The sequence below is a fragment of the Aureobasidium subglaciale genome (assembly GCF_000721755.1).
Source record: "Aureobasidium subglaciale EXF-2481 unplaced genomic scaffold scaffold_37, whole genome shotgun sequence".
Taxonomy (NCBI): Eukaryota; Fungi; Ascomycota; class Dothideomycetes; order Dothideales; family Saccotheciaceae; genus Aureobasidium; species Aureobasidium subglaciale.
The window spans coordinates 110,015-133,862 of record NW_013566958.1 but is presented as its reverse complement, the minus strand read 5'-3'; the positions used below and the strand labels follow the sequence as shown (position 1 = coordinate 133,862).

Genomic DNA, 23,848 nt, shown 5'->3' with positions numbered 1-23,848 from the left:
AATTGATCTTGCTCCTACCACCAGCTCCGCAAATACAAGCACGAGTAATGAGTGGTCAATTTCCCCAATGCTTTACTGTTCGGTAAGACCTTGTGGGCCCGCTGTCGTCGCGTGAACCCCTGCGTACGCCTGGGTGACTTGCTTATCCTGGGTCAACAACACGTAATGCTGTCGAGATTGAACAGGCAGAACGATCTGGGCAGATGGTCCGGCTCGTCGAGATGCCATTACAGTACGTTCACTAGAGTGGTGTAGGTGACGGTAGTAGATCGGAATAATAGCAACGAGTGTCCTGCTCGGCGGGGTCTCCAAGGCTGCTCGTGTATGGCACCAAGCAAACACATTACAGTCTCGCAAGTTGAACGACCGACTGTACGATGAGTCTTTCGCTTTCTGTCAAGAGTGCGTCGCTGCAGGAGATGTCGGCGATCAGAGGACATGCGCTCTTGTGATGACAAGCGAGATAAGGCGGCGCAGCAAGAGCTGTGGTCGAGGAGATGATGAGAGCGACCCATGTGCCCAAAAGAGCAAGTGGGTGTCTAGGTGCTGGAACAGCGACACTGAGATTGGCCGCGGTGTGAGCGCAATCATCTCCAGCCGCCAACTCTGCCTTCGTCCCAACGCTCTTTTCGCTCGTTGCGCAAGAAGGCGACACGTTTGGCTTCTCTCAAGCGACGGACAAAGTCTTGGACTTCCCTGTCAGGAGCAAGACCGCCTTCGTCGAGGAAGCTATCCTCGATACCCTTGACCAGAGCATCTTGTTCTTGGGCGCTCACATTGAGACGCTGATAGAGCGCCATGGGACTGAAGTCTCTCAGAGTGTTCTCGGTCTCGACAATCTTGGACTTGTGTTGCTGCTCGAGGGCGCGCAGAGCGATAAGGCGCGATTGGGTGGCAGCTCGCTGGTGGGAGAGACGAGACTCGACTTGTTGTAGCGATGAAGCGATTTGCACGTTGGAGTCGAGGATCTGGCGCAGAGGCTCTTGTGAGGCAGGGATGGCCGGATGCGTGTTCTCGGCGTCATTCAGCAGAGTGGCTTGCAGGTTGGCGTCCTCGACCAGTCGTCTAAGGTCACTCGTAGGAAGTTCGTGTACGATAGAGGGCAGCCAGCCAGGCTCAGGGAGGGAGAGCTGATGCTGTGCTGTGTTGTTGTAGCCATTCTGCGAGTTCGTGGGCGTCTGAGAAGGTGGTGGAGGTGGCAGCGGGGGCCCTCTGGATGGCGTCTCTCTGCCGCTTGAGGGCTTTGGCGGTGGCGGCGGTGGTGTTGACGAGGCATATCGTTGATATTGCGAGAGTCGAGGCGACTGAGCGTATTGCGACGCGCCTTCGGGGAACGACATGGCGACGGCTCGAGGAAATGACGATGATGAGGCCTGTCACATGTGAATCCACCCCAAAGCTCCGCGTCGCTATCGCCTTCTGGTCAAAGCTCCTCCACCAAGCCGGCGTTCAACCGGCCGCGGCTTCCTCAAAGTCTGCAATTTTCCTCGTCTTCTAAACTTCCTTCCTCGCATCACAACAAACAAACCGCCAACTATGCCGTAGCTGCCTACGCGCGCTCTTTGACGAGCTGTGACTTGGAACTGCTGCTCGCCTTGATCCTGTCGCTGAAATTGCTATACCCAGACAAGACGAGCAGATTCTCACAAAAAGGTAAGCTTTCACACCAAACCCACCCATCGCGCCCAGTACAGGGATGATAAAACATACACGAACAATCCAACTCCTATAGCATCGTGAAGGATTACACAACTCTAGAATTACACTGAGACTACTTCACAATCACCACTTCTGCTGTCATACATTTTTGGAGCATCACGCTAACAAAAGTCTGAACAGTCCTCCTCTTCCTCGAGTCGCTCTTCACTTCTCAACATGCGCTGGTCGCATTGAGGATGCGCTGCTTCCACGGCGCGTCCTCTCAATTCTCAAAAGGTTGGTCACACCATACACTTCTGCACACTGCACACTCTTCTCTTGGCTTGGGTGATGATATACCGACTCCGGAAAGGCATTCCTCGACCTGAATATACAATGTCGAATCTGTCTAAAATCAAGTTTCAGCCTTGTCTGACTATCAAGCCAATGACCCATCTTTTGCGCTTCATAACTTAACTTTGCTGAAACAGTTAAGCTAACTCGATGTGCATCAGGTATCTATCCACCACACCATCCACCCACCCTGTACTCCACCCTTTCAATATGAAGAAGATTTGAACGAACGGGCGGACAGATCGCGCTTTCGGTTGCCATCCGCTGAAACAAGGGCGTACAAACCCTTGGGATGGTCGGCCGGGAGTTGCTTGTTGAGATTATCGTCAGCTGATTTTTGCGCCCATGCACAATTTTTACGCTTCCTCTCTTTGTTGGAACATGTACTAAGACTGGTTTCGTTTAGGTATGCAGCTTCAATCTCAGCTCTCGGTCAGCTTCAAAAATCATCTGCGATGGGCATTCTTCACAATGATGAACATTTTATTCACACTGTTTGATCCTTCCTAAGCCTATATTGTGCTGGTCGGACATGAACACAAAACACTGAAAATTCTGAGAATGTTGAATGGTAATACCTCCTCTTGTCTATCTCATCAACGACTTCTTGCTGACTGTCCTCGCAGCCCATCACACTTGATGCTCGATGATCATTGCCATCTCGGCTTCCGAGTTCCTTGCTGACTTTACTGTCTGCTAGGTATGCAGTTTGTTCTCCAACACAGCACCATCGTAGCGCATCTTGCGTGATGATAACTCTTCGTACCGTGAACGGTTTGCCCGTAACGAAGGCTTATCCGTTGTGGACATGTATAATGATTTAATGGTATGTGTCGGACATCTTCACTCTCTTGGTTGTCCGTATTAATTTGCAATAGAGCCTGACTGCAATCACATACCCTACCTTGTTCGACCAAACTTGGAAGGCCATTACTGATTGCCATGGCACAGGTCAAGTATTTCTTCGACATCTTGCCCTTTGTTCTAATGAAGCTGTAAGTTGACTTTTTTTTACAACATTCACCCACCCCCTTACATTATGATGAACAAAAATGATATTTCGCTGTGTTCTTACTGAGACACGTCTTTGAAGATACCATCACCTTGGAGAACTGACCTTTGCCCTTCCACATTAACTTTCTCAATCAAGAATCATGTGGATCATGTTGCTGACCAGTAACAGATCTTTTCAACCAAGCTAGTATCAATAATAATACATATCATTCTTACTCTACCTCACTATTCTCCATACTGTGCTTGCCCTTTGTACTCTGCTTCACTGTTGACCATCGACTTCCGTCTTGAGTGCATTCGTCCACGCTCCCCAGCCGCCGTCGCATCATCCTCACTTCGAGACACTGTTCGCGCACTACTGAATCCGCATACACGCGGCTTCGAGGTGAATCACCAACAGGTCGAACCACTTCCGCTGTGTTGGAGGTCGACGCCGCGCAAGCAGTTACTCATCACGCTCGCTTCAGTGAAGCAAGCGACACGACTTCAATCTACCGTCGCCGAGTCGCGCCTCACGTTATTGTTTACTTCTCCACCACCTCTCCTCGATCTGCGACGACCAACAATCAATCACAACACTGCACATCATTCTTGAGCATCAATAAACGCGCACTTCAGCTTCTCAACTATGGCTCCTACGCCACCTAAGACGCCCAAGAAGGCATCTACCGCCGCAAAGAGAGTGTATGTTCATCTTGCCCATTCACCACCTGTAATTGACTGACAAACTCAAGTGTCAGCGCTTCTCCTTCTTCGCCCGCCACTCCCGGTCCACGTGTGCGCAAGTCGCAGAGAAATGCCCCAGCGTAAATACTGTACTTCGCTGTCTTTCGACACACTCACTGATAAGATCTCAGACTGGGCAACGAGATGACCACTGTCATCGTCGGCAGGGGCCGCGAGAAGTTCCTGATGCACAAAAGTCTGGTCATGTCCGTCTCTGGCTTTTTCGCCTTGGGCCTCGCTTCTTCGTTCAAGGAAGCCGAGCGCGGTGTCTTTGAGATGGAAGAAGAGACTCCCGCTGCATTCTCCGTCTTCGTGCACTGGATCTACACCAACCGTCTCTTCATCAAGAAGACCGCCTCCCCAGGCTCCCCAGCCGCCGAAGACGATGACGAAGAATGGGAATATCTGCTTCGTCTCTACACTCTCGGCGAGCGCCTCGACTCATAAGTGCAAGCTATTGAAAAAGGGTGCTGGTCCTGATGCTGAGGATCCCGAGACTGAGTTCTTGCAGGACGCTATGAGTAAGATGACTGATGCTGCTGAATGGGGCTCTGTGTCTCATCAACACATGCCTTGGGACAATGCTTGTCATTACCACGAGCATGGTAGCGAAGCTTGCCATCTCGTAGACGAGGATGACAAGGTCCAATCGCCCGCATCCGTGCCTCTCAGACGCAGCCCCAGATCAACACTTGCCGACGAGACTTTACTGAGCCTTCTCCCTACTAAAACCCTAAACACACTCTGTCAGTACAATTGCTTCGCTACCGCAACCATCCCTCCTGGTGCTCTGGAGATGGAGGAGGATTTCAAGCTCAACCAGCCTTCACCCCTCGGAAACAAACTCCCTATTGATCGCTCCTGCACTCAGTGGTACTGGGCGGACTGGGCTGACGACTTCACCTCTACCCCCTGGACGTCTGCAACTTGGATCGATGCTATCAACGCTGAGAGGCAAAGTATAATTCGCGCCATAAAGTATGATTTGGGCCCTCCACCTCCTCGCAGAGGTGGACGTTTCTCGGTACTTGGCTAGAACATTCAGAAGCCACGACCGAGTATCTTCAACTGATCATGCTAGCAAAGAGGCGTGATCAATGACAAGGCGAGGCAACGATGACAGAAGATGAAGATTACGAGACGACGAGATGATGGTTCACGGGATATGGCGAGGATGACGAAGAGACGGCACCTCATCCAGAAAGTCGCCGCCTGCACCCACCTTCAACCAACAAGGCACAGGTTTGAGGGTCTCGCAGTGCAGAGCAGGACTCACACGCAAGAATGGCAGCAAAGTAGATACACTTCTACAATTCCAAGAGAACCATACAAAGTTCCCATCATAGCACATCATATCTTGCCTCCTCCTCAAAGTGTCGTGATCCAACTTCTGCATGCATTCATACCATCCCATCCTCTCCCACTTTCCCATCCTTCTCAGCTTTCCGTCTTCTTCTCTCTTCATTCCCAACCCTCCGTCTCTCTCTCCTCTCCACCTCTGCAAATTCCTTTTCCTTTTCAATAATCCCCACCATCTTCTCCGCCATTTCTTTATTCCTCCTCCCTTCCTCCTCGATCTTGTTATATACATTCCCCAACGCCTCGTAAACATTCTTCGTCCATGGTTCTTCTCTGCCTTTTTGTTTTCCATGTCCACCTTTACCTTGCTTTCCCTGACCAACATCAACCCCTTGTGCAAGTAATATCCTATCCCATTCATCCTCCCCTCTTGCAACTTCCATGGCTGATTCGAGTAGAGTTTTACGATCTAAACGTTTCTGACGGTCTAGGATGCGGGATTTTAGGTATTTTGACAAGGAGGCCGATTGAGGTTTTTTGAGACGGAGGATGGGGATTTTGTTTGCCGAGACTAAGGTTGGGATACGGCGACGAGAGGGGAGGGAGAAGAGGGGACGGGGACGATGGAGTAGACATCGCTTAGTTGGAGGTTTTTGAGTTTCGTCTTGTGGTGGTGAGGTTTGTGCAGTCGGTGGAGGGGGAGGAGGAGGAGGAGTGGGGTTTTGTGGTATAGCTTTCATCCAAGCAGGAAGACGAGAGAGTAAAGTAGAGAGATAGTCTACCTCCCTCTCATCTCCTTTTATTGCGGCATTTAGATGATCTAGCGCCTGTTTGTTTCAAAAAAAACTCACTTTAGCATTTTCCTTTTTGCATGTAAAGTCTCATTGAGAGTTATTTTTTTTTACCTCATAGCCACCCTCGAAAGCAACTCTCAAAGCATTGATACTCGTGACATGTCTATTCTGCTTGAACTTGTTCCTCACTACCGCTGCTAGAACTGCAGATTTTAGTGGTTCAGGAGCATTGCGACATTTTGTGATGAGGGCGCGATAGAGAGCTATTGCTGTATAGTTCACCGTAAACGTCAGCGACTGTCCGATTTGGGTAGAGGATGGGGGAATAAAGGCAAGAGGAAAAGGAAAGATGTGTTTTCCATACCAGTCACACGATGTGCACCTGACTTGTGAGGTGCGAGAAATGCTGGCATACCATTTCTTGTTGTTCGAAGGGGTGGGTAGGGATGTTTATTGAGAGAAAGGAAAGAAAGCTTGGGAATAATGACGTGTGGGGAGGTGGAAGAGTGGGGGTAAAATCAATTGTTGCTTGTGCTGAAGGTGTTTCACCCTCGAGGATGCCTTCTACGTTTGTTCTTTTTCTTTCGCACGTGCTCTTACTAACGATATGCCATGATTGGACATCTACTGGCTTTATACTGTCTACCAAACGATGATGATGAAAGTCTTGTCAGGCACAAGACGTCCGTCGATCCGTAGATGATCTAAAGCAAGGTGTCGAAAAGCATGGCATTCTCCTCAAGTTCAAGACAAAAAGTAAATTGTACAAAGGAGATTGGAAAAGAAAACGAAGCTGCTATCCAAGAAAACAAGAACGAAAAGGAAACCTCCCAAAGATGCCCATGTGCGTATACACCATGCGCCAAAAAATTGTAAACGCCCGCTGCTGATGCACCAAATCCCTTCCCACAATTCAGTTCGAGACAAGAAAAGAAATCGCAAGTCGACTGTTTTATCAACCAAAGACCAAGGCGTTGAGGATATGACCTTCCTTCCAGCCCGTCTGTGACAGTGGCTTGAACTCGTCGAGGATCTTGCCCATGTATGCCAGCTTGATCTTTTGTTCAATGCCGGCCTTCTCTTGCACCTTCTTGACCAGGACCGACACCTTTTGATTCGTGCCCATCTCGACCACGACATCAGTGCCGCGATCGCTGAGTCTTGCCCGCACGCTGACCAACTCTCCAATCTTTTCTTCACAGACAACACCCTTCTCGGCATCAATCTCGTCTTCCGACTCTTCATTGATATCCTTGCCTTCGATTTGCGCCTCCGCAACAAGATCCTCAGGGTCCGAAACTACCCATCCAGGAACCTCATACAGCAAACCCTTGTCATCATACACACCACCCTTTTTCTGCCCTCCTCTTCTCCTCTCAACACAGAACCTTCCACTCGGACACGTCGCGCCCGTAGCATCCAAAATCGTCTGCGCAGACCTCAAATCACCCACCCTCAACAACTCGGCAACCTGCTTCATCGCAGCCCACATCTCCGCCTCACCGCTGACTCTTGTTTCGAAAAAGGCTTCGCGTTGGCGGGCGAGTTCCGAAGGTGTCCATGGCGTCAGTGCCAGTTGCGGCGGCGAATGCTTGACGGTGGGTGCAGCGCGCAAAGGCGCATTAGGGCGATCGTTCAAATCTGTAGGTGTGTTTGCGGAACTCGTGCGAGAGGGTACGGTGCGAGGGTTGGTGGTAGAGGGATCTGGAGTCGTGTGTCGTGCAGCAGTGACAGCGGCGCTTTCACTGCCTTCGGTGGCCGCGGCCTGGGATTCGCGAGACAAACCACAACCCTGTGGCAAAAACGAGTATTAGTATACATCATGGGAGGCAAAGTCGCAGGGGTGTTCTGGCCGCCATACCATTGTTGTAGTGTTTTCTCACAATCTCATAGTCTTCTTCCAAAGTAAACGTTTCTAGTGTCCACCTCCGGGAGCGGATGTTGGCTAAGCAAATGTCGTCGTTACGAATGTTGTCGTCGCAAAGATCCTTGGTAGTCGCGCTGTTTGTGCCTTATTTCGAGATTACACTCCAAGATGACGCCCGAGGGAGGGATTACAGAAAACAAGTCAAAGGGCGAAAATCAGTAGTTGAGAGTCGTTGGATTTCGAAAGCGAAGAGCGAGCCGGGGAAAGCAAAGATAGGTAAATAAGAAGAATGCGAGATGCCAAAGTGTCCGGGTACAAAAAGTGTAAAGTTCTGCAAAAGGCCAGAGGACCAAGGTAGCGCACGCCGTACTCTTTGCGGAAATGTCTTGGATCGGAATTAATTAGTTTGGTAGAGAAAGAGGCACGAATCAAATTCTTAAAGGGGCGGCGCGCGCGCGCAAGATGAGTCGAACTAGTCAAGCTGAGAATGGGCGAGTGACAAAAACAAGACTCCCCGCGCGGAAGGATCGAAGAGATGTTCTGTTCTTTGCAGAAGATGGGGACTAAGTTACCTACCTGCAAACAACAGCAAAACGGGAACCTCGTTGTGCTCTCTTGTTCCCCCCCCCCCCCCCCCCCCCCCCCCCCCCCCCCCCCCCCCCCCCCCCCCCCCCCCCCCCCCCCCCCCCCCCCCCCCCCCTCCTTCCCCCCCCCCCCCCCCCCCCCCCTCTTGAAATTGGCAGAACAATTGATCGCAAATGCAAAAAAACATCGTCGTCATGATTCATGAGATCGTCCCAACAATGACTTCACATCTCTCGTCCCGTCTCCGACGTGAGCCGACCATTCCCGAAAGCAAAAACGAAGCAGGCTTTCGTCAGCCTTGTCCGAGGAACGTCGACTCCGTCTTCAGCTTCGATCAAAGACTCGGTTTAGACCCAGCTATCTACACACACGTACACGCACTACATGCATACAGTACATCCTATCGAGCTTTTCCGCAATAAGGCCATATGACCATGCGTCTACTCGAATTACACAACAATACCCGCCTCCACGGCTCTGGAAACCTGGTCAATCCACGAACCATGCCACTCGTGAGGCCTTTTGTCCTCGAAGCACACTCCCAAGCGGCACAAACTTGAGACAACTTCAGCCACCTAACCGCAACGCCGATACCACAGAACGTCAGAATCAAGAATACAGACTATTATCATGAACAAAATTCGATTATTAGTTTGCAGAGCGAGCTAGTATCTCCCCTCTCCTCCCCCCTTTTCGTCATCAAAGTAAAGTGGACAGGGTATCACGGGTATTTCGCGATTGAAAGACAGTACCAATCAATGAAAAGACTCGCAGGAAAGACCGACAAACAAGACAAAAAATACAAAACAGAAAAATATCAATGCGGTATTCATGTCCAACAACAAATGCGGCTTTTTCTGGTGGAAAAACAACAAGAGAGTGAAGGGCATGAGTTGGGTATTAAGCAATGAGAGCGTTGTCCGGTGGCCAGGAAAATCCAAAGGTCCCGCAGCTCATGTCTGAAACAAAACAAGCAGAGTAAGAGGGGGGTATCTGTATGTCAAAAAGAAATAACACATCAAACCAATTGCAGCGATCGACGCACTCGCAATGGTGATGATGGGTCGTCAGCGTAATCGCTGGCCCACCAAATCGTTCTTCGAGGCAGGCTACGCAGCTGCGGAGACGGTGGTGTTGGCGGGAGTGTGTTGGCTCTCGGTGAGGGGAGCGGCAGTCTCGACGGCGGGCTCCTCAACTTTGGGCTCAACGACGGTAGGGGTGTCGACGACGGTGGGCTCAGTCGCGGCAGTCTCTGTGGCAGGGATGGCAGGGACGGGCTCGGTAGGAGTGACCGTCTCTTTCTTGACGGGACGAGCAGCCTGAGACTTGGTGCGGAAAAGACCAGTGACCTTGCCGAGCATGGACTTGTCCTCTTGAGGGCTCTCAGCATCAGTCTTCTCCTTCTTGGCACCACCAAAACCGCCGAAGTACGACTTGCGACGGTTCTCTTTGGGGGTAGCGGCCTTGGAGGTCTCAATCTTGGTCTCGGTGGCGGGAACAATGGGCTCCTTGACGGCCTCCTCGGCAGCGACCTCGGGGGTAGCAGCAGGTGCTTCAACAACAGGAGCGGCGGCGACGACCTCGTCATCCTTGGGAGGGACAGCGGGAGCGTCAGTGGCAACACCAGGAGCAGGGCTCTTGGATCTGGTCTTCTTGGCCAAGCTGCCGAAGAAGCTCGACTTGCGCTCAGTGCCACCAGGGGTGACGACGGGAGTCTCAATCTTGGCAGCCTCGAGCTCGGCCTCCTTGGGAGCCTCAGTTACGGGCTTGGCAATGACGGGAGCAGCAGTGGTCTCGACAGCGGAAGGGTCGAGGTTGGAGTTCTCGGTGGTAGGCTCGGGAAGAACTGGGGGCTCAGCCGAGACGACGGTCTCCTTTGCAGGGACGACAGGAGCAACCTCGCTCTCCTTCTTCTCGCTGGTAGGGCTGCGGACCTTGTCGAAGAAAGATCCGAACAGACTGCTGCGCTTGTTGGTCTTGGGTCTCTCCTCGGTCTTCTTCTTCTCCTCAACAGGCTTGGATGCGATGCTGTTGACGACGGGCGACTCCTCAACGGCGGCCGTCTCAAGGGGCTTCTCCTCGGCAGCGAGAGCAGCGGCCTCAACGGCGGGTGCAGACTCGGCGACAGGGACTTCCTCGACACCAGCGGGGACCTCGGTGGCAGGAGCCTCAACGACAGGCTCAACGGCCTCGACAGCCTTGGTCTCCTCGACGGGGGCGTCAATGACACGGGCGGCTACGACAGTTAGTATGAATGGCTGACTGTCTGAATATAGATTGACTTACCAATGGCCTCAGCCTCAAGAGGGGCAACGGTCTCGGCGGCGACGGGCTCCTCGATGGGCTCGGTAGCCGCCTTGTCGGCCTCGATGGTCTTCTCCTCAGCCTTGACCTCCTTCTTCTCTTCCTTCTCGACATCGTGCTCGGCCTTCTTGCCCATGATACCACCGAAGATGCTGTGGCGCTTGCCGTTGCGAGAAGCAGAGCGGCTCTTCTTGGCCTTCTTTGCGGCGGCCTCGGCGTCGGAGGAGGATGAGCTGGACGCGGAAGCGGCACGAGGTCTGGAAGCGGAGGCGTCCATGCTCTTGCGACCGGCACCGGCGTGGGGGGTGTGAGTCTTGACAAGACCGGCGAGGGTCTCCTTGTAGGAGTCGCTGGAAGTGACAGTGTCCTTGTTGGCCTTGGCCTCAGTCATGGCCTTCTCGATGGCGAGGAACCATGCGTCACGCTCGGCGTCGTTGGCGGCCTTGAAGGCGTGCTTGTGGTTGTGGAGCTTGAAGGTGAATTCGTGACCAGTAGCCTTCTCGAGGTCGGATGCCTCGGACAGGTTCAAGACACCTTGAGGGTGCTTCTTCTCATCGGCGTGCTTGACAAAGTAAAGAAGACCCTTGCCAGTGTGGCTTGACCAGGCGGCGGTAGCATTGCCGGACTCGGGCTTCTCACCACGAAGGTAGGTGCTGAGGTTGTCGACTGAGACGGGCTCCTCACCCAACCAGAAGGTCTTCTTGGAGAACTTCAAGCTCCTGTTGGTGCTTGTTAGTGATTGGCGTTCCAGGTAGGTTGCTGACATTGACTTACTTGATCAAACCAGGCGCCTTGTAGCCAAGAATGCCAGACTCGATGGCCTTAGGCTCCTCGGTGACAGCGGTAGTGGGCTTCTCCTCTGCGGCGATGGCAGCGGCCTCAACAGCAGGTGCAGACTCGGCAACGGGAACCTCCTCAACACCAGCAGGTGTCTCTGTTGCGGCAGCCTCGGTGGTGGTGGGCTCTGTGGCAGCGACTGCAGGAGTTTCGTCGACGATGGGGGCAGTCTCGACCTTTGCGCTCTCCTCAACAGGGTCGACAACAGTCTCTTCAGGCTTGACGACAACAGGCTCGGCAATGATAGGAGCCTCTGCCGGAATGGCAGTGGTGTTGTGGACGTCAGACATTATGGATGCGGAAGGAAAGGGTATCGATTCGTAAAGCTGGCGAGAAAGAAACAGAAAAATGTCAGCTCGAAAAGTGTGGTGGAGTTATGCGTGGTGGAGTGATCACGCGGACGTTGGCAATGGTTGGATGGCGAGATCGGAGAGATATCAGATGGCAGCTTCTTTCTTGATACACACCTGGTATTAATTAGATGTAGAGGTGACAATAAACAAATCAAGGGTCTCCGGCTCGAGCTACCGCTTTTCAGATGCAATAAGCAGAGAAGCTCTGTATTGGAGGAAGCGAGGATGGAGGCTGAGGAAGTGGCACAAGAGTAGAGAGGGAAGAGAAAAGATGGACTGAACAGCAGGTGCAGGGGAAGAAAAAGGATGGCCGCATGTGATTGCAACGAGATTACCTCTTTCCAAGGGGGTGCATGGTCGCATGCTGGAGGGGCCAAAGCGCTGGTCGACTCCGATGCGACAGGGCAATTTTGCAAGGCCATGAGCAAGACACCGCCAACAAACACCGGACAATTCAACTGACAGCTGCCTGTGATTTGCTTTGAATTTCTACTATCCCGGATAGATTGACTCGTGCGGCGCCCGTTTCATCCACCTAACCGCTCGGCCGCAACCTCGACCAAGAACTGCATCAACGGCCTCTTGACTACCATGCTGCAAATAGATTGTTTGTATGCAACCTCGAAGACGCTGCCGGACTGTCGCAACACAGAACCCAGCCTTTCCCCCTGCTTCACAAGTGCACATGATGTCCCTCCCAGCCCTAGAAGCTTACAGATGCGCAACCCGATCCTTTGATGTGCAGAGGAACCTTCGTGCTGATGGTGTGTCACCCGTCTCATGACAGGGACGAGTCAGATGCTCATACCGCTCTTGACTGGCTCGGCCGATCATCACTGTACTTCCACTCTCCGTTTGACAGGGCGTGACGCCTCGCCGCGCTTTCTCAAACAGTAAACAGATCACTATTTTTTTTTCTCTTCCCTAACTTTTTTACCCTGCGTGCGCAACGCCAGCGTTGTGAAACGCTGTCTTCGATGACCGAGTGCGGCGCTTAAACACGACCTTTTACAGAACCGTCTTCTTTTTTCCACGGCGTATTCTCAAAACCATCATCAGAGATGGAGAACTCCCACTCCGCGATTGCAGTTGAATGTTTGGCCAAAACAGAGACACGTCATTTCCTTTGATGGCAGATCTTCAGCTTCGTTTTCCCTTTTTCGCACACCAAAGCTCGAGATTGCCCCCACTTGGTGTCGGCAGCTTTGGTGCTACCCGCACGCAGGGTTCGGCCATCAGGTAAAGACGACTGAACCTCCCAACTTCCAGGAAGCCAAGACTCCTGGCTCGAGATGCTTAATTTACCACCAACTTCATCAAAGCGGCGCATCCGTGGCTCTACTTCAGGAGCCCTGTTCAGTTGTACAGGCCATCGACGTCTAGATCAGAGAAGGAATCTTGATCTTAGAAGAAGAGAAAATAGCGGTGACTGGAGAATCGAAAAGGAAGTGATGATGAGAAACGTCCTTGCTCGTAAGCCTTCTAGTCTACCGAACTTCTACCAACATCACTACACACCAATACACCCTTTCTCACCGACTCTCCTATATTATCGTTCCTACTTTTTCCGTTCCAACTTTTCTTTCAAGAGATTGGAGGATGCGAACAGAAAGGAAAAAAGAAGGAAAACTTCACAGTCAAACGCTTCGCTCACCAAATCTTGAAGAGCAACATTACGAACTTGTGGCGTGCTACTGCTAAGACACAATTACGGGAAATGGTTGCAGACACTACTACCGCGGCCAACACAGCTAAAATTAACCACAGCTTCTAAACTTTGCAATGACCATCTCCGAAAGAACAAAAACCCAGGGCTGACATTCGCTATTGCTTTGGCAGCCGTCCAATGAATACCGAGGTATTCTTGCAGCACAAACGATGCGCCAGATGCACGTCTACCATGTCTCCAATGTGACACTCCTGAAACATGACACCGCATTGCCCCATGCAACCAACCCATTCACGGGCACAAGAATATTGGCAACTCTGAGCGACACTACAATGAAGAGAAGTCGTACAGAGCCATGTCTTGTACTCTTCATCTCCCCGGCACCGGGTCCGTGTTACACGTTTTCACACGATAACTTCACATCTCTCATACCACGCACACACCTAATATCTCTACATGACCAAAGCGCTGCAAGAAGAAGTCGATGATGTCTCTTTACGTTCGAGGTCGAGCAGTCTACGGTTCTTTACGCTTGTGCAAAAAAGTACAATGATAACGGGAACCTCGAGCAAGAAATATCCCGCCAGACTAATTTTCGTCCACATACTCGGCAAAGATTATTCTTGATGCCCCAGTGTCCACGTTGCAAAGTAACTCCACCCGCCAACTACCTGCACAAAAGAAGAAAAAAAGTAGAAGGGAGGAAGATTCCGAGTCTCCCATTTCGCGCTCTCTCACACAATGAAATTGTTCTTGATCACTGATGAGTTTCACAACAATGATGTAAAACGCAATCGCAGCTCATCTCTCCCTTTCATTCTCTTTCTCCCAGAAAAGAATCACATGTCCCACGCAAAAGTGAACCAATTTTCTACCATACCTTTTTAACATCATTTATAGCACCCTCTCTCTAATCTCTAACATCTAACATTACTATCTATATAGAAAGACATGAAATGCACAATTGCAAAAAAAGAAGGCAAACATATATACTACGAACTTTCTCTCTCTCTCTCTCTCTCTCTCATCAACTGAGAACAAGACAAAAAATCCACTAGAGATCGAAATAAAAAAATTGAAAAAAATATCAGTCACCTTTATAACCCTGACATCTCGACTAATTTCTCTACTAAAAGAGAAAAAAAGCTAAAGAATTTTGTAAAAGTTTTAACACATTAACCTATACTAAATTACGATATCGTAAAAGTCCACTCTCGCAATAGCATAGGAAAAGGCAAATCCCACCAAAAAAAAAACCCCCCCTTACAAGTCCTCTACAGCACCTGTGAATTGGAAGTAAGAAGCAGATGCAAGAATGGGGATTTTGATGCAAATACAGAATTAATGTCGTTTCCGTGACTTTGGTTTTCTATATAACACACAAATAACAACATAAGAAAAGTAGAGGGAAACCCTGCCGCCATCGAGGTGTCGAAGATGCAAAATTTATGCATCGCCTGTGTTTGACTTCTTAGACTTGAACTCTTTGGACTCTGTGGATCGAGTGACTCTCATGCTCCTTGCTAGGCCGTCGAGTAGGAGATATCCATATTCTCCCTCCTTGGGGAGTTTTATCCCTTCAGGACTATCCCGCATCGGCGTCGGGTCGAGTCAAGGTCGAGTCCATCTGTATCTTGAAAAAGCCATGATTCACACGGCTCAAGAAGCAGTGATGAGAACATATCTGCGAAATCAAAAGCAGTCAGCATGTCATCCTCTGTCTTCATCATTATCAATATCCAGGGGAGGGAAAAAACTTACGAAGTAATAGCATTCATCCTCTCCGCACTCAACTTCATCCCAACCTTCAACATTTCCTTTGCAACCTCTCCCTCCTTTTCCTGCATAAGTTGCCACTTCTCGCCAGTCAACAACCAAGCCACACAGTCCATCTCCGCCATGACCGTACTCGTCCTCTCCGTCTCGGAGAAGAAGGGCAACTCTCCACACGTCGTGCCACTCACAATGCTTTCATGGTAATTGCCCTGATCGAGATCATATTCCGCTCGGAGGATGCCAGATTGCAAGAGATAGAACCCATCGGGTTTGTCGCCACGGGAGTAAAGGATTTTACCTGCTGGGTAGCTGCGTGGTTCAAAGTATGATACGGCGCGGAACCAGAAATCTTCGTTCTTGTTCGTGAGGCCTTGGAATGACTGTAATATCAGGGGGAGCGGTTGCTTAAAGTGCTTCCAGCGATTACTGTTGTCGCCATTGGGCCCTCTGTTATCCGCTATTGTGGTCGTGGCGGCTTGGTGTAGGAAATTTCGTCGAGGGCTGCCTACACTCATGTCTGCAGAGGCGGGTGTTTGGGGGCTGAGTTGGGTGGGAGAGGGGATGTCGATGTTTTCGGCAGAGCTTTCTTTCTGTTGTTGCATGGCTTCGATGCGTTGCTTATCGGAGAGAATTACCAGCATCTCATTCTCACATGCTTCCAGTGCGCCGTTGAGATCTTCAAACACCTTTGGTGGTGGGATTGTAGAGTCTTCGACGGGATCTTCGAAGAGGCCAACCATTTGCAGACTCTTGCCAATCTCACCCTCAAGGCTGACAGCAGCAAGAGCGAGCGTCACATCGCGACGATGCAAGATACGGTTCATACGGTTGAAAGCCTCGGCAGCCGAAAAGTCAATACCGGCAACGTGAGAAAAATCCAGAATGAGATAGCGGATGGGTTCTGCGGCGAAAGCTTCTGCTTCTATCAGAGCTCTGACCTTTTTCTCCACCTTGACAATACTGCCAAAGAAGAGATATCCTCCAAGCTTCACCACTCTAATCTGAGGACCGACTTTGTGAAGGTATTCGCGTTGACGTGGGTGACGACGAACGGTCGACTCGGCCACTGCGCCAGAGAACTCTGCGCGAATGACAGTCTTGCGCGATGTTTGCACGACGTAGACGAGACAAGCAAGACCAATTCCGACAGCGATACCAACGACGAAATCGTAAGCTCCCATGACTAGGGAGATGATGACGATGGTGGCATACTCGAGACGGTGAAGTCTTCCGTAGGTTGCCCAGATGGCCTCCTGAGCAAGGTCAATACCAAGCATGTAGATCAAGGTACCAACGACCATGACCGGCACATAACCGATGACGACGGGACCAGCGACGAGGAGACCAAAAGTGGCGAGAGTCAACATGTATCCAGCAAGACGGCTGTTACCTCCAGTCTCGATGAAAAGCACACTGTTGACAAAAGCGAGGTAGTTCTGGATACTACCAACACAACCAGAGAGAGTGTTTGAGATGCCGTGCATGATGAGTTCTCTGTTGACACTGACGTTGTCTTCCTGAACAACGATAGCCAAGTTGGGCACGTTGATGGGAACATGCAGGATACCAAAGAAGGTTAGGGCAAATTGAGTAGGGACAGTCATCCAGATGGCACTCCAGTCTACCAGGTGGAACTTGTAATGGCTGTAGAAGTTGTAGAATGGTAGACCGGCCTGAGGGGCGTCAAAGACCCAGCCCTTGCGGCGTAAAGTCTCCATACCAAGGTCGGGGACTGCAGCGACGACAATGTAGAAGATGGCGGTGATAGCAATGTAGTATGCAGGGACGAGCCATGGTCGGTCGTAGTAATGCTTGACGGTCAATAGAAGAATGGCGAGGAAAAGAGGGGGTAGCCAGAGCACGATGGTGTCTGCTTGGAAGAGCTTGTGAAGGACGGCGGCGGTAAACTCAAGGTTGCCGTCGAGTCTTGCCGAAACCTCGATGCCAGTGACGAACAGGAAGATACCCACACCGCCGATACATCCAGTGAGAATGCTGTGAGGGAAGAAGTTGACGAGCGTGCCCAGCTTGGCAGCACCAAGACCGAGAAAGACCAGACCAGTAAGAATAGAGCTCATGGCGTAAGAAGTAATTACAGTCGCTCTGAGAGCATCGGGATTGCCGGTGCCCATACGTCCCATGATCATGTAAGTCATTTTGTGGAAGAAAGGCACGACTTCGATCATCTCTGAGCCGACACCTCCGCTGAAGATGGAGCCGCTGGAATAGGTGAGTTGAGCAGTGATACAACTGACGTAAAACATGGAGACACCATCAGCACCCATGCTGGAGAAGACTTCCTCTCCAAGAGGGAAGAGGATGATGCCATAAGACAGTGCGTCCAGGAGGTTGAGGAGGACTCCGAGAAAGACCGAGGGCATGACCAGAGCTGGCTTGACGACGACCATTTTGAAGACCTCTTGCATGTCCCACTCTTTGGGATGCGTCGCAACACGGTAGCCGTCGACGGCCACCTTGCGTATGGAGGGATAGGCGTGTTGTAGCGTCTGCCATGAGCGGACTCGCGGCAGTCGCTGGCTCTCGATGTCTTCCGAATCGTCGCCCGAATCGTGGTTGCCGTCCAGAGTCTTGTAGGCCGATGCTCTTCTCGACGATCTCCTGCCAAACAGAGGCGTCTCTTCGTTGTCGTCTTCTTCGCCGGCTTCACTGACGACCAGACTAGGTACATCGCTGTAGGGCCGAGGGCGTGGGCGCAATTGGCCATTCTGTTGCAACAGCATGTCGGGCAGATTGGCAGACGAAACCTCTGGCGAGACGGGCTCACTTTGCTCTTGAATCACCTCCGGCCGTGTTTGTCCCTTCTGCAGCCTTTCATCGTCACCCAAAGATCTTTCTGAATCCACGCTCTTTCGGTGCTGGCCAAGGTCGAGCGATTGCCTGGGCGAGGAAGCGGAATCGAAGCTTCTACGGTGGGCCGACGAGTCCTGCGAGAAGCGGTTCGGTGGTTGCGAAGATCGCTGTGTATCCGGGTCGCCTAGGAAAGAAGACGAGAGTTCGGCAGTCTGTTCGCGCACGCCTGAGGAGGAATAGTGGAGTGGTTCTGGTGATTGGCGCATTAGTCGAAGCTTCTTCAGGTGCGGAGTCCCAATGGGCAAGTACCTTGATAGGGATGGGCAGCATGGTGGATGTAGGACCTGCTGGGCGTCTTGTACGAGGATGAGAGGGCCGAGGCCGAAGTGATGGAGCGCGCTCTTGACGTGTGGCCGGTGGAGCGCGGAGCACAGTCCTGTGTCTCGCCCTCTTCCTGCTGCTGCTGCTGCTGCTGCTGCTCGTCATTGGACAAGGGCAGCCGCTGCTGATGCGACGAGGCATCCGAAGGCGTGCGCCCGCGCTTGAACAATCGCGACATGGTGCCACGCAAAGACGTCAATTGCCTGGGTGGATTTGTTGACGGGATTCGCGGCACTTCCAGGGATTGCCTTCACCCGACTTGCAAGGACGTGGGCTGACGAGGCAAGACAAGAGCAAGAGAGAGGTAACTACGCTGACTCTGGCTGCCAACTGCGCACTATTTCAACTCTGCATGGGAAGGAGCGCCGTGGGGAGTGCGAAAAAGCAGTGACTGTCTTTGGTATTAATTTTGACAGGAATCAATTAGTTGAGGGCCTTGTAGAGATAACAGCTGAGAGGGCCGCATCCACCTCTCAGCGACTTTGTCCTGAAAAACGTCTAGCCCCGTCAAATTCCACTGCTCCACCTGGGGCCTGAACACTATTTTCCAACACCTAAATGATGCTCCACCTCTCTATACACCCTCTTTTCTGGCAAGCCCTGACTCGTCTATTTCAAGCCTCGATGCAGCTTCTTGCAATGTCTTCCTGATCCAGTTCAACTCTCTGTTGCAAGGATAGCGAGTGCAAAGGGGGAGTTTCCATCGGCAGGTAGACGTCATTTTGCGGGTGTCGGAGAGCAACTCACGAAGCGCATGAGTCGGCCACGAACCTCCCCACAAGTCTTGATTCGTGCTGCAGCCGTCCATCCGATTTCGCGCCCCCCCTCCGTCTGTGATTGACACATGCTCATGATACACCTTGAGTTCACCTGTCTGCCGGCACCCTCTTGTGCTATCTGACCAACGCGTCGCTCTCTTGGCCGTAACTTCTGTCATCAGTACTTGCTGCACACCATCATAGCCTGCAGCAGCTGGTAACGAGTGAGCGCATGCTCCACTGATCCGACAGTCATTGGTTCTTCCGACCGTCGACCTCTCTGCACAGAGTTTTCAGCCTTTCTCGCGTCATATTCGTCGTGCAGCGAGATGGCCCTCGGCGGTAAGAAATTGACTTGGCGGGTCTCTGTATCTTGCTGTGGTACCGAAGTGCTGTCTGTCTGGCAATCTTGTGCAGCGTGCAACAAGTCATGCGATTGTGACATGGTCCCGGGTGCTGGCATGGTTGAGGGAAGACAAGAAGCGGTTCGCCAGAGGCTCAAGGCTCAACTAAGCTTCTGTAAATAGCCCTGTTGGATCAAGCGCTCGACATCTCCTTGGCGGACGTAGAATTGACTGTTCTTTGTGAGGTTGATGGCTCTGGTGGATTGTGTCAGTAGACGGTCACTGAACATGTTTGACTTGACATACCCATATTCTGTCTGAATCTCACCGGCGTCCTTCAAGACGCGGACGTCGATGAAGAGGTCGGTGGGCGGTTCAAGGCTTCCGGTCAGGTCAATGTCGGTCCATTGACCCTTGTAGGCAGCCAGGAGGTCGCTGTATAGACGAACGTATTCCTCCTCTTCAGGGCTGAGACTGCTCTTGCTATCTTCTGCATTCATAGCTTGGGGCTCGGCAGTTGTCTGGTCGGTGCCAATAATGTCGATGCCCCTCCAGCACATGTCTTCCAGCTTGTCTGTGCGAACACGGTGGTAGGCCAGGAGACAGCGCTTGTTGCGACGCATGCTGAGATGATTGACGAGGAGAGCGCATGCTGTTGCGGGTTCTTGAGAGGGGTTGAAGGAGCCACTGAAGGGTTCGAGTAGGGTGTTGACTTCTCGGTTGAGCTCGCGGACTTCACGGACTACGGTGCGCACGAGTTCGGTCTGGTAGGCTGGCAGCTGAGGCAGCGTCTGCGTTCGCTTTGCATGTTGCACCTGTGATTTGCATTAGTCTGTTGAAAGCGAGTATAAGCAGTATTGTGCGGTACCAGCTTGTTGCCGACGTCGCCGTACATTGTTGTCAAGGAGGAAGAATCGGCTTGGGCCAAACTTCGAGAAAGACGCGACCGCCTCGCGTTGATGACCGCAATCGTCGTCAGCGCGTCGCTCCTCCCACATTCGAGTCCATTTGCAATTTTGGTCAACACAAACCCACAAATCTTCTTCTTTTGCATCCAAGACAGAAGCACAAACATTCCACACCGCTTGTTGCTCAAAACTGCTTTCTCCTTGACAATATGATTCTGGGAATACGGACTCCATTGTGCCTGGCTACATGTTCGACTCTCCTACTCGACCTCAACTCCATTGATGCAAGACCGCGAGGTCAATCCGTCTAAAGGAATCTTTCATCCCTTGACTGTCTCCGATCTCTATAGATCACAACGCTTCTTTTCTTTCGCAATGACCCATCACTCGAGGAACTTCTGGTAAGGTGAGTTGTCTAGAATTCCTCCAAGCTGAGGATCCACAAGGAACTCTTCGTCCACATGACCCTGAACCGCTTCCTGACCACCACCCAAATCATAACCACCATTCAACGCGTCCTGGAAGTTTGAGTCGAGCCCTTGGAGCTCATGTCCGAGGCTGTAGTTGGTGTGGTCGGGATGCATCAGTAATCCGTTGTGGTCCATGAAGTTGCCTCCATGCTGAGGTTGCTGATAAGATGATACTGGTGTGGGACCCCTGGATTGCAACAACTCATGGTGTTTTCCACCGGGCAAAGACACGAGGGCTCCACTGGATCCGATTGATGCAGGAGTGCCGTTCATTGCCATTCGGTTGTCGTGCACTTGCTGCCCTCCAGGTCCATGTTGATACACAGCGTATTGTCCATGACCATTGGCCACTGCATATTGATATGGGTGGGTATGGTACATCGGTGCTTGACTGGCGGCATACGGCATTGCTTGGTGGTATGGCGCAGAGGTGCTTCCAGGATCAGCAAACTGGTACTTGGCATCTTCATACGAGTAGTTGTCTGCATAAGGATTCGTCATTCTTGGAGGCTGCTTTGGTTGTCTTGACTGTCTCGCTGGACGGTATTCCCCATCTGGGTCGCCTTCTGATTCACTGAAGTGACCGTATGCGCTCTCGGGATAATCCAGGATACGTTTCGGGTTCTTCTTCTTGGGCATGGCCTTTGCGGGAGAGAACTTGTAGTCCGGGAACGCTCTTTGGTGGTTCTCTCTTTCTATTGTCGCCAACCGGTCATAGTAATCCTTGATCTCCTTTGGCTCTAGCTTCTTCCAGCTCTGGCCAGTGACTTTGGACACGATCTGATGGTTGTTTTGGTCGCACCACTTCTTTGTACGCTCAGCGTAGGCGGAGCGGTATAACATGAACCTGTTCATTGGTCTTGCGATCTTGTTGGCTTTGGCTACCTCTGCACGCCTCGTCTCCACTGGTCGGTTGGCCCATGCCTCCATATCTCTCAAAGGTGTTTCCGAGTCTTTTGTCAACACACTCAAGGGTGCTTGGAGTATCACATCTGCCTCTTGAACCTTCTTCGCCCTATTCTTTCTGACACCTGCGATATGCGGACTGTTGTTCACTGCGGGCGTGGAGCGCGACGAGCTCATGGGTGAATCCGTGGGCTTGGTTGTTCTACCACTGCGCGTCTTTCTGCTGCCGACACTTCCCGTATTGGGACGAGAGGCTGGAGTGCTGACGGCGACCTCATGATAGCCGTAGTTGGTGTTGGTATTGTCGTATGGTCCAATGCCGGTACCGTCTCCCCAGCCTGAGTTGTCCTTGTCATGGTCAGTATGCGCTTGAAACTGCTGAAAAAGGACGACACTCACGAATGCAAAGTTGTCATAGGCTTGTCCCTCATTGTAGTGCTCAATGTGGGACAACTCGTGTTGGTTGTCCGAAGGTGCGCCGTATTGACCAGACTGATTAACCTGGTTGGAAGACATTGCGACTTTCACACGATTCGCTTTCGGATTCAAGGCAGGACCTGGTGTTGCTTTTGCTGTTTCAGACGTTTGCTCGATATGCTTGGACAGACTCAACGTCGCCTTTGTTCAGTGTGTTGACACGAATGCTTTGTGGGAAGCGAATAAAGCAAAAGGACAACAAGAAAGATTGTGTCGCCTCTTGGAAGTCGCTCGATTGTGATCCTTGGTCGGCTACAGGCTAAGTCACCCAAAAGCCTCGTACCAATCGCGTCTCGGATACAGGTTCAAATGCCTCCGAGTCAGTGTCACTCTGGGGCACAAAAAGCAAGATAGTATGCGTCCCTCGCTGGACCAAACACTTTGCTAGCTATGACATTGTAAGCGAATCGTGCTGTCAGAAGGATAGACAGGGGTGTGATCGTTGACGGTAAACCACGTGCGTTGATCAAAGACAGATGCAACGAACCTTGACTCTTGTCGCAAACTTGCGTTTCCTGAATTGGATGTTTGGGTCAAACACTTTAGGCGATTGTGGCTTGGTTGCTGAAAGACAAGCTAGAGGCTTTGAGCTATTGCTTTGCTTGTGTGTCTTGAGATGCAGGTGATCTTTGACGTTTGTCGTTGTTACGACCGGGTGATGGCTTCTTCACACGCTCGGGGTATTTGCCAAAGAGCGAAGCAACAAGACAAGCAAGAAAGAAGGGTCGAGAGATTCCCAGGTTCTTTGTCGGGTAACTTCAAAGGTATTTGTACAGACTCTCTGCCCTTGAAGACTTAGCAAAACTGCTGATTGCAAACTTTCGTCGTCCTGCAAATGGTAAAACTACTGAAGCCGGACTGGCATCACCGCATGCGTATGAAGAGGTGAAGCCTGGACCTTCTGACGCTCTACTGTTTGCCCGCTTCGGGACAAGCTACCACTTTTTGAACCTCGGAAGCTGCTTTCGAATTGCTATTCGACTACTGTCTTTCACACATGAGCTATCTCGAGGTTGCTACAGCAGGGAAGAAAACACATGAACCATGACTTTCCAGCACTTGAAAGAATTGTCTGGGCAAGAACCTTGTTTCAGAAACAGATCCGACTTTTCAATCACAGCTGGACAGCGCCACTACCTTGACTCTGGGATTGATTGACTCCTTCCCGAAGAACTAACCCGCCCATCGGTGTCAGTCGGCATGTAGGCCAGATCTGCAGGACCCACTGGTTTGCAGCAGGAAGACAAGATGACATGCATGTAAAACAAGAGTGGGTGTGATAGCGTGCTAACCCCAAGCCCGGCCCTTTCCAGCGAGCGAATGGTTGATCTGCATGTGCTGTTTACACTCGGTACCTTGCTCCAGACCTCAGTCGCCCAACCGATAGCATTTGTTTCTGGCGGAGACTGCCGCACCCGGCCAGACATCACATTCTTCACAAACTGCTTCCCAGCTTATGCAACTATAACCGAATCGGGACGCTTTTGGGGTCAAGAGGTAGCGAGCAACACAGCGCCCAGCACTCGAAAGTCCAGCGAGAGGTCAGAGGCTCGGTGTTGCTATTAACCACTTCTTCA

At 51.5% G+C, this 23,848-nt stretch overlaps 9 protein-coding genes across 9 annotated transcripts; 2 read left to right on the top strand and 7 right to left on the bottom strand.

Annotated features, from left to right (window-relative positions):
• Positions 1 to 407: 407 nt before the first annotated feature.
• AUEXF2481DRAFT_531593 (uncharacterized protein) lies at positions 408 to 1,470 on the bottom strand. Its single transcript, XM_013483818.1, has one exon. It carries the CDS (start codon positions 1,338 to 1,340, stop codon positions 588 to 590), a length of 753 nt encoding a protein of 250 aa, XP_013339272.1. The 5' UTR covers positions 1,341 to 1,470; the 3' UTR covers positions 408 to 587.
• Positions 1,471 to 3,463: 1,993 nt separating this feature from the next.
• Positions 3,464 to 4,179, top strand: AUEXF2481DRAFT_703362 (uncharacterized protein; the record flags this gene model as incomplete). Its single annotated transcript, XM_013483817.1, has 3 exons — positions 3,464 to 3,690; positions 3,741 to 3,812; positions 3,864 to 4,179. The coding sequence occupies exons 1-3, from the start codon at positions 3,635 to 3,637 to the stop codon at positions 4,177 to 4,179; spliced, it is 444 nt and encodes a 147-aa protein (XP_013339271.1). The 5' UTR covers positions 3,464 to 3,634.
• Positions 4,180 to 4,249: 70 nt separating this feature from the next.
• Positions 4,250 to 4,768, top strand: AUEXF2481DRAFT_9190 (uncharacterized protein; the record flags this gene model as incomplete). The annotated part of the gene is made up of 1 exon (XM_013483750.1): positions 4,250 to 4,768. The coding sequence occupies one exon, from the start codon at positions 4,250 to 4,252 to the stop codon at positions 4,766 to 4,768; it is 519 nt and encodes a 172-aa protein (XP_013339204.1).
• Positions 4,769 to 4,800: 32 nt separating this feature from the next.
• Positions 4,801 to 6,323, bottom strand: AUEXF2481DRAFT_44818 (uncharacterized protein). The gene is made up of 3 exons (XM_013483776.1): positions 6,190 to 6,323; positions 5,937 to 6,094; positions 4,801 to 5,858 (listed from the first exon to the last, which is right to left on the bottom strand). Exons 1-3 carry the CDS (start codon positions 6,236 to 6,238, stop codon positions 5,133 to 5,135), a joined length of 933 nt encoding a protein of 310 aa, XP_013339230.1. The 5' UTR covers positions 6,239 to 6,323; the 3' UTR covers positions 4,801 to 5,132.
• A 307-nt stretch (positions 6,324 to 6,630) lies between these two features.
• AUEXF2481DRAFT_531481 (uncharacterized protein) lies at positions 6,631 to 7,958 on the bottom strand. The gene is made up of 2 exons (XM_013483816.1): positions 7,687 to 7,958; positions 6,631 to 7,617 (listed from the first exon to the last, which is right to left on the bottom strand). Exons 1-2 carry the CDS (start codon positions 7,687 to 7,689, stop codon positions 6,781 to 6,783), a joined length of 840 nt encoding a protein of 279 aa, XP_013339270.1. The 5' UTR covers positions 7,690 to 7,958; the 3' UTR covers positions 6,631 to 6,780.
• Positions 7,959 to 9,042: 1,084 nt separating this feature from the next.
• Positions 9,043 to 11,527, bottom strand: AUEXF2481DRAFT_531427 (uncharacterized protein). Its single transcript, XM_013483815.1, has 2 exons — positions 10,564 to 11,527; positions 9,043 to 10,513 (listed from the first exon to the last, which is right to left on the bottom strand). The coding sequence occupies exons 1-2, from the start codon at positions 11,345 to 11,347 to the stop codon at positions 9,387 to 9,389; spliced, it is 1,911 nt and encodes a 636-aa protein (XP_013339269.1). The 5' UTR covers positions 11,348 to 11,527; the 3' UTR covers positions 9,043 to 9,386.
• A 3,670-nt stretch (positions 11,528 to 15,197) lies between these two features.
• AUEXF2481DRAFT_9188 (uncharacterized protein) lies at positions 15,198 to 18,586 on the bottom strand (the record flags this gene model as incomplete). Its single annotated transcript, XM_013483749.1, has 2 exons — positions 15,198 to 18,277; positions 18,337 to 18,586. The coding sequence occupies 2 exons, from the start codon at positions 18,584 to 18,586 to the stop codon at positions 15,198 to 15,200; spliced, it is 3,330 nt and encodes a 1,109-aa protein (XP_013339203.1).
• A 1,123-nt stretch (positions 18,587 to 19,709) lies between these two features.
• Positions 19,710 to 20,413, bottom strand: AUEXF2481DRAFT_74912 (uncharacterized protein; the record flags this gene model as incomplete). Its single annotated transcript, XM_013483798.1, has 2 exons — positions 20,379 to 20,413; positions 19,710 to 20,325 (listed from the first exon to the last, which is right to left on the bottom strand). Coding segments are annotated over exons 1-2 (642 nt in total), but the record flags the coding sequence as incomplete, so codon positions are not given.
• A 388-nt stretch (positions 20,414 to 20,801) lies between these two features.
• On the bottom strand, positions 20,802 to 22,310 carry AUEXF2481DRAFT_9186 (uncharacterized protein; the record flags this gene model as incomplete). The annotated part of the gene is made up of 2 exons (XM_013483748.1): positions 20,802 to 22,142; positions 22,194 to 22,310. 2 exons carry the CDS (start codon positions 22,308 to 22,310, stop codon positions 20,802 to 20,804), a joined length of 1,458 nt encoding a protein of 485 aa, XP_013339202.1.
• Between the last annotated feature and the right edge of the window lie 1,538 nt (positions 22,311 to 23,848).

What these genes read in the sequence shown, in the direction of transcription:
- AUEXF2481DRAFT_531593 (XM_013483818.1), bottom strand. Translation starts at nt 1,340, where the DNA reads ATGTCGTTCCCCGAAGGCGCGTCGCAATACGCTCAGTCGCCTCGACTC.
- AUEXF2481DRAFT_44818 (XM_013483776.1), bottom strand. Translation starts at nt 6,238, where the DNA reads ATGCCAGCATTTCTCGCACCTCACAAGTCAGGTGCACATCGTGTGACT. An exon ending in AGGTGCACATCGTGTGACTG is followed by an intron (nt 6,095 to 6,189) that starts GTATGGAAAACA and finishes TGAACTATACAG; the next exon opens with CAATAGCTCTCTATCGCGCC. An exon ending in CTTTCGAGGGTGGCTATGAG is followed by an intron (nt 5,859 to 5,936) that starts GTAAAAAAAAAT and finishes TGAAACAAACAG; the next exon opens with GCGCTAGATCATCTAAATGC.
- AUEXF2481DRAFT_531427 (XM_013483815.1), bottom strand. Translation starts at nt 11,347, where the DNA reads ATGTCAGCAACCTACCTGGAACGCCAATCACTAACAAGCACCAACAGG. An exon ending in TCTTGAGGCTGAGGCCATTG is followed by an intron (nt 10,514 to 10,563) that starts GTAAGTCAATCT and finishes TAACTGTCGTAG; the next exon opens with CCGCCCGTGTCATTGACGCC.